The sequence below is a fragment of the Athene noctua genome, chromosome 6, assembly GCF_965140245.1.
Source record: "Athene noctua chromosome 6, bAthNoc1.hap1.1, whole genome shotgun sequence".
NCBI classification, from domain to species: domain Eukaryota; kingdom Metazoa; phylum Chordata; class Aves; order Strigiformes; family Strigidae; genus Athene; species Athene noctua.
In genome coordinates, this window is record NC_134042.1 from 17,629,908 (window position 1) to 17,638,574 (window position 8,667).

The following is an 8,667-nucleotide window of genomic DNA, read 5'->3' on the forward strand; positions in this document are numbered from 1 at the left end:
GGTAGAAAGGCTAGAACTGAATCTGAACTTTGTGTACATGGAGATTTTTCTCATTTATTCATAAACATTTGTTTACTTTATAACTTCATACTTTATAGCTCCTGTTGCCATTAACTTTGTTTTCTTGTGGCCTTTCCTGAGGCTTCATGTCCCACCCCACGGAGCCAGGTGACCAGCTCCGTTCCAATGGCCTGCTGCAGAGGGCAGCCCCTTGCTTATGCACTCACTCACTCAGTGCTGCAGGACTCCTGCCAATCTAACACAGACATCAGACAGACACATGCCATTCAACCCTGCCACAGAAGTGTCCTCACCACAGACCCAAAGCCCTGGAAGACCTCAGCTAGTGGCCGGAGTCTCAGCTCATTCTAACTAGGCCAGTATAGCCCAGTCCCCGAAGCCACAGCTCTTAGAGGGCTGGACTCCAGCTCCCAGTACTGCAGCAGATATAGTTCTGCGGGACCAAAAGATAGTGACTGGAGATTGTTTCCAAACCTGATGTTGACTAGTATTTGTAAAGCTATTTAAAGATAAAAAGTGCTATGAAAGTGCAAAGTGTCCTTAATAGTTTTATAGAAATATTAAAAAGTTACTTTAAAAACCTTTCTTCTTTCAGAGATGCCAATTCTGTCACTGTTTACAATAATTTCATAATATATAGGTAAATGCATAGGGCATCAATACATATTTTTCTTTTGTACTGCATTGTTCCATCAGTACTGGAAACTTTTGGGGCAAGGGGAAGCACAACAAAGGAGATTACAAAAAAGACCTTCCTTGTGTTGTAAAGTAGATAGTCTATGTCCATAATGCTTTACAGTCAGCTCTGGTTTGTACCACTATCACATAAAATTTTAAAATATTCTTCAGAGGCATTGGGAAATGGAGAAATTCAGAGGTATTGGCTAACCATCACCATTTTTTACAAATGACAGTCACTTGCATGATGGAATTGAGATTGGGACTGGCTTCTTACACAAAATACATTATCTATTTCCTCCACTATGAGCCCTTCCTATGTTTCCACAAAAGTCAACCTTAAAGTGGAAAGTATTACATTCTCCTATAATATGTGTGTGCATTTGGAGTATTATGAAACTCCCTAACCATTTAATATTGGGGATGACAGCATTTCCCTCTTTAAATAGTCCTTGTTTCATTCCAACAGCAAGTGGAAAAATCTCAGAACAGAAGTAGTATGAGATTCATTGCTTGGTGCATTGAAAACTAAAAAGACAATACATTAGAAAGGAACTATAGGAAGAAACAGTTCTGCACTACAGGGAGATAGACTGGATTACCTGACCTGATGACTAGATGACCATCCCACTCTAATTTCTATTAGATTAGAATATACTCTACATATTCTCAGGTTGAAAGAAAGGACAGAAGACCCCAAATATAATAACTTTAATGCAGATCTACTGCATAACCAAAACCACTCCGTGTTGCTCATAGCAGCCACTGACTTCTTTAACCCAAGCACACTGCTTTCACACAAAATTTTACTTTTCTGCAGAATATTTTTAACCCCTAGACATATAAAGCAACAGCTTTGAAGAGACAGAATTACAGTCAATTTACTAGCTTACGTCAGTATCTGTTTTCCCCCTTATCCCTTATATAAGAGCAACTATGGCAGTCTGGTATTGCCCTGCCAGTATAGTTTCTCTTCCACTTTTTTCTTTTTCCATTGGCAGAAAAGCAGCATCTTAAAAGTCTTCCTGAAAGTTTTGTTACAGAGGGCATAACAAATGGGGTTAACAGTGCTGTTCACATAGCATAGCCAATATCCAAGGTGCCACAGTGTCAGGGGAATGCAATCAGAGCAGAATGTGGAGATCAAAACCATGATGTTGTAGGGAGTCCATGTGATGATAAAAGCCAAAAGAATGGCACTTAAAGTCTGTGCTGCTTTGCGTTCCTTTATCAGAACCATCCGTTTCCTTTTAGTGATTTGGTTATTTATATTTGGATCCATGCTTTTGATGGAAGGATCCTTTGACAGAGCAGCAGAGCAAGGAGTTATTTTTACTTTACGGCAACAATTGTTGGCTTCCTGGGTGCCATCAGCTTTAACGACCAACCGAAATTTATAGGCCACACATTTTTTACTCTTTTGTATGTGGCCTTTGGCAGGTGATAAAAAGTATTCCTGTTTCTCAAAATCATTTTCTTCACGTTGGTCTTTGACAACAACATCCATACTCTCATTAAACTCTTCTGCCTTACCTTTAGATGGACTTTCGTAAGTTACTTGGAAAACTGAATCAGCAGCAAGTTTATCCTCCTCTTCTGAAGATGCGTAGCTGCTGCAGGTTGTTAACTGGTCAGCCTTAGCCCAGTCATTGCAAGTACTTGCTGTCTGAGAGGCTTTCACTGTAGCTGAAGTACTTCGACTAGATGAAGACCAGGAAGCCTGACACCTCTCTCTTTTGACTAAGTTTTGCTGCTTGCAACTGAAGCAAGACCTCAGGAGAGCTTTCTGAGGCTTTATCATCTCAAACTCTGCCACAGACTCTGAACCCTGCAGTTCAGCAAGGTCCTTGGTACGCTTCTCTGTCTCCTTATAGATGCGGCAATACAGAATGGTCATCACGGACACTGGAATGTAAAAAGCAGCAATTGCAGTACCAAAGGTGATAATGGGCTCATATAAAAACTGTATCTGGCACTCTTCAGGTGGTACTGTTCGTTCACCCACAAAATACTGCCAGCACAAGATTACAGGTGCCCACAACACAAAGGAAATTAACCAAGCCAGACCAATCATGATGCCAGCTCTTTTGGGTGTGCGTTTGGCTCTGTAAGTTAAAGGCCTTGTGATGGAAAAATATCTGTCAAAACTGATGACTAGGAGGTTCATTACTGAGGCGTTGCTAGCTACATAGTCCAGTGCTAGCCACAGGTCACAGGCAAGGCTCCCAAGAGACCAGTGTCCTATGAGAATATAGGACGTATAAAGGTTCATAGAAAATATTCCAATGATGAGATCTGCACAGGCAAGGCTGAGCAAGTAATAATTGTTGACAGTTTTAAGCTGACTGTTAACCTTGAAGGATATCATTACAAGAATATTTCCCACTATAGTTATTAAGCTTACAATTGCAGTTACAGTGGCAATAGTAATGACTTCCCAGAGGCTATGGCCTTCAAACTGCTTATGGTTGATGGATGAACTGTTTACAACAGTAGAATTGCTGAATAAATTTACTTCCATTCTTGGTTTTGGTGTATTGTCATCAGGATCTTAGCACTGTTCTATATTGCTTTTTGTACTCAAAAATTTTCTTTTGGAGACAGCTGTAAAAATCAAAGGAAAAAACAGAAAAAGAAAGCAGCTCATTAAACATCAGACTTCTATTAGAGTTACCATAAACCACTTGCAAAACAATCGAATTACCTGTGCTCTCTTTTTGAATTTTGAATACTGTTTCTAGCATTGTGAACATAACTAAAACACACAAATGTACGTTCTAGGACAATGTACTCTGATATCTTATGAAATTTCTAAATGCATCAAAACGACTATTGTTTCTTAAGACAGTCAATCCTGCCAGTTCCTATATTTTGAATACCTTAGGAGACATTCTACATATTCTTAAAGACAGACTTTTAAAGTTTTGCAGTGCACTAAGACAGTGAGTCACCGTGTTGTTTCCTACAGAACTATGAAGAAGACATGTCAAGATTTTAGGAATTATCTTTGAAAAATTTGGAGAAGTCACCATCAACAGAAAGAGAGTAAGAGGAAACTGAGAATGCATGGGGAGTTAGGAACCATGCTGGCATGGTGGCAGCAGGAAACAAATCAGGTGTTAGATGTGCTTGGGGCAACCGAGGGGGAATCTTTGAGTTGAGGAAGTGGGCAAGGCCAAGAAGATGTTTTTTGAAAAATAAGTGTGGCAGGAAAGACTTTTTGCTAATGGGAGAACTCAGGACGGAGGAGACTCATTGGGTGAGGCATGGAAGTGAATTTTGGGTAGTCTGAGTGAGTGAATGGTAGGGTTGAGGGTAGAAAGGAGTAAACTGAAGAGGAAGCAGCAATGGATGACCACAGTGACAAACAATGCAACAAAACCAATTTAATGCTTGCATAAACAGAGAAAGGTAGAAATAGCACCTCTGTTACTCTATTAATGCATACACACCTCTGATGTCCATCCCTTCCTACATTCTTCACTGCTGCTTTCCTGTCCCTATGAATGCAAGCCCGAATTAGACCATTTGGTTCCTTCACAGATATCTGCTGGGTTTTGAGTCATTCCATCACATCAGATGAACTAATCACTTGTTTGTTGCTTAATCTTGCTAGACTTGTAATTTTAGAATAGTCAAATAGTAGTTAGGTTTTTAAGTCAGAAATGAAAGATAAATTATTAAGAGTTTGTTTATTGGCTATCTAGCCAGTATAAAACTAGTAAGACAAACCCTTTTTTCAAATCAGACACAGGTTCAGCTAAAATTATCAGATAAATTATCACATAAATCACCTATTAAAGTTCAACTAAGTCTTTCTGTATCAGATCTCTATTATATGGTCTTCCCTATACATCCACACCTCTGTGTTTTCATCTTTCATCCTAACTCTCAGAACATTATTTTCTTTGGTCTTGGCAAGTGTCTTTTATTAACTGTAAGCTTTCACAGCCTATTCCTTTCCCACTTGTCATCATCTATCTTTTGTATGAATTAGTTGAGTCCTGTCTCTCATCAGCTGAATACAACAATGTTTTATAGCCACCTGTTGAATTTTCAGAAAAGCATCTTATTTTCTGTCATTGATCTCTTATTTGCTTTGTTTCCTTCACTTTTGTCCCAGGTCTCCTAAATATCCCCAGAAGTGTGTCATCTTTGTTCTTCAAACCCGCCCTAACGATTATCCCCTGTTGTGATTAAATTCGATAATGGTTAAGTATCCTGGCGTACTGAGACCACTGTCTATTGTACTACCCCTAATTGTTCTCCTCCATCTGTGTATGTCTGTCATCTCCTGTCTTATATTTAGATGTTTGTGCATCTGTATTCTGTTTATACACAATGTATATTGAACCTAACTTAACAGGATTCTAGTTCTTGTATAGGCCTAGTAATAATCATAATATATGCATCTGTTGTTCTAGTTTTTCTTCCCCTAACCATTTTGGGTTTTGCCTGAAACCGTCTAAATGGGTGACGGACCCCTCCCTGTCCTTATCTCAATTCCTGAGCCTTTTTGTTTCATTTTTCTCCTTCCCAGTGCTGGGGGGGGAGGGGGGGGGAGGGAAGAGGGGGGGAAGGAGTAAGTGATCGGCTGTGTGGTGCTCAGTTGCACTCTGGGCCTAAACCACAACAACTACCCAAAATGGTTCTCTTCCAACTGTGTGTGTGTGTGTGATCTTCTGTCTTATATTCAGATGTTTGTACATCTGTATTCTGTTTATACACAACATATATTGAACTTAACAAGATTCTAGTTCGCGTCCAGGCCTACTCATAATCGTAATATCTGCATGTTGACCATCTGTATGCTTGGCTCTCTAGAGTCTCCAGAGCCAGTCTAGCAGCCAAGAATAGTTAAAGTGCCACAGCAGTCCTAATGAGCCGCATGCATGGAAAGAAATTTCATCCTGGTTCTGCATTCTGCAAAGATTTCCCCCGAGTCAGAGCTGTCCTGATGGCCGTGTGCGCTGGCTTTACAAATCTTTACACAACCTTGAAGCGCAGGAATTCAGTCAGTGTGAAACAAAGGTGTGCAGAACAGCTGCATGACTGTGATAAGTAGCTGAGCTGTGAGAGATGAATCTGTGTGCCTCCGCTACCTCACATGGCTTATGCTGCCTTTTCTGTGGACAGTCAGCATAGTTGTTCTGCACATCAACAGCTCCATATGATTAGATTTTTAAGCGTGACAGTGTGGTGATGGGTTTAGTGTGTCAGTCAGGGGTCAGTGGGGGCCAACTGCTCTATAAGGGAAGGTGAGCCACAGGTGGAACACGATACCAAGGCAGGTGGGAGCAGAGACCTCACCAAGAAAAAACATGATGTGGAGCAGCATGTTTGGTTCATGATCAGGGCCAGAGACAGTGTTCAGGGTCAGACATAGTCTGGTGATGGCTCAGCAAGTCTGTAGTGATGAGGCAGGTCTGAGACCAAGCCAGGAAGCCCAGCCAGTAGGCTCGAGTCAGGATCAAGGAGGTAGGAGACCAGGTGGAGATGTAGCTGCTGCCCAGCTGTGATGTAGCACAGGTGAGGGCCAGTGGTACAGCCCCAGTTTAAAAGCAGTTCCCAAGGGAAAGGAGGGGGAGGTCCTTGCTTCTAGCTTTCCTCGCAACAGGTCTTACCAGCTGAGAAGCTGACATTAGAGTCAACCAGATAAGTTCTAACAGAGCCAGCAGTGTTCATAGAAGGGGGCTGTGCTCTGGGTCTTGCCTGACAGCTAACGTACCTGGGACACTGCCAGGGCTCGTGTTTTTGCAAGTTGCGAGATTTCAGAAAAGGCTAGAGGAGGTCTTAAAAAGGCACCAGCTATGAATGTCAGGCACATGGATAAACCTCTACTGACTTCCTTGTTTGCCTAACACCTGGAATTGAGCAGCCACTTAGGATAATTAGAGGAGATTGTTTGAACTGTCTGCCTTTTTTTTTGCCAGAAGATGACACTTTTCTCAGAAGAGTGGAGACTAGAAATTGTCTGGATGCTGTGGCCTGTAATTTGCCATAGGTCTTTTGCCATAGGTAGCAAATGTGTCCCCCTCTAAGGTCACTTACCCTCCCTAACATTAGGATTTAGGAGGAAAGACAGCTGAAGCTACCCCATGTGGATTGCAGACTTCAGAGCAACAGGAGAAGCACAAATTGTTGTCCTGACACAATTGTTCTTGGTTTGAACTGGCACGGGTGAGAGGAACACTGGTAACATGATATAGGTAGTATAATTAATTTTTAAATAAAAAGCACTCTCATTATCATCATGCAAAGCCTTCCTTCTCTAATGGGCTGTTTTACTGGATGCCTATAAAAATTGTGAGTACCTAAGCTGCTAGTATGCATAGATACCTCCTTGGCATGCTGACCATTCTCGTCATCTCTGCATAGTCTATCACCTTTTGTGCTAACACTTTGTGATGTTTCCTTTTGTTCTCTATTTGTGTATCACTTAAGGCAATAGTGTCTGTGAGTGGGACTTCTATGTGCTATGGTAACGTAATTTATGTTAATCGTCTAACATAAGAGATGATAATAATAGGGAGATCAAAATTAAATTACAAAATCAAAATGCACATGTACAGTATCATGACTTTGCTATCTGTCTCATAATTATTGATGCATGAACTTCACGCTTCTGAGTTGTAATGGTATTCGCTATTTGTTGCCAAATATTACTGATATTTTTTTCAATCTAGCTGTAAGTATTAATTAATGTGAGTTGTTAAATTTGTACATATAGTCAGCTTACAGTTATCTGCAGGCAGATTGTTCGTGTCACAGCTTAATTGCACCACAGATGCAGGCACAGCTTGGGTTTGCCAGGTTTTATTAGCTCTAAATCAGCACTGGGTCTGCCAGACCTGTGCTGACTGCACAAGGAATCATTTAGATGTCTTTGCAACGTGCTTGCCAATGCTGCTCCCTGTTACTTGATTTATTTGCTTACGTTGCACTGGAGTCATACTAAATGAATTTACTGATTTGCTGCACACTATGCCCCTTAGCTACTATGCAGCCCTTAGCATGGGTAGTAGTGCAGACACTGCAGCCCATGATTTCACAGTACAGGAGTTTTGGTCATATTTTGCTGTAAGGACCACTGGGTTTAAAAACCCTTCAAAACCAGATTGAATTGAATTTTAATGTGTGTTGCCAAATGACAGCCTGCAGCTCAAGAGCGATCAGTCAAGCCTGCTGTTAGGGAACTGCTGAACTTTCCGGAGGACAGCAAAGGTGACCACCTAGTTCAGGCAGAGCAGGACAAACCAGCCTAGCTCTACAGCACAGAGCTGTTCCTACGTCCCTGCTCTCTGTCCTCAGAGCAAGACGCACCTCAAGAGGTCACAGAGTCACCTCATGTGCTTCATATAGCACAGGCTTGTGTGCAACATCCTGTCAGCTGAGGCTTGGTTGCTTTTTCCCTCACTGACACAGAAATCTAATTTTGGGTCCCACACTTGGGTCACAACAACCCTGTGCAACACTACAGGTTTGGGGAAGAGTGGCTGGAAAGCTGCTTGGCAGAAAGGGACCTGGGGCGTTGGTCAACAGCCAGCTGAACATGAGCCGGCAGAGTGCCCAGGTGGCCAATGTCATCCTGGCTTGTATCAGGAATGCTGTGGCCAGCGGCACTAGGGGAGTGATTGTCCCCCTGCACTCAGCACTGGTGAGGCCACTCCTTAAATACCGTGTTCAGTTTTGGTCCCTCACTGCAAGAAAGACATTGAGGTGCTGGAGCGTGTCCAGAGAAGGGCAACGAAGCTGGTGAAGGGTCTGGAGCACAAGTTTTATGAGGAGCGGCTGAGGGAACTGGGGGTGTTTAGCCTGGAGAAAAGGAGGCTGAGGGGAGACCTCATCGCCCTCTACAGCTCCCTGAAAGGAGGTTGTAGTGAGGGGGGTGTTGGGTCTTTTCTCCCAAGTAACAAGCAATAGGATGAGGGGAAATGGCCTCAAGTTGCCCAGGGGAGGTTTAGATTG

General features: G+C 42.3%; 1 protein-coding gene across 1 annotated transcript; it reads right to left on the reverse strand.

Moving 5' to 3' along the window:
* Window positions 1–1,633: 1,633 nt before the first annotated feature.
* Window positions 1,634–3,220, reverse strand: CHRM5 (cholinergic receptor muscarinic 5). The gene has a single exon (XM_074909194.1). The coding sequence runs from the start codon at window positions 3,218–3,220 to the stop codon at window positions 1,634–1,636; it is 1,587 nt and encodes a 528-aa protein (XP_074765295.1).
* Window positions 3,221–8,667: the final 5,447 nt, after the last annotated feature.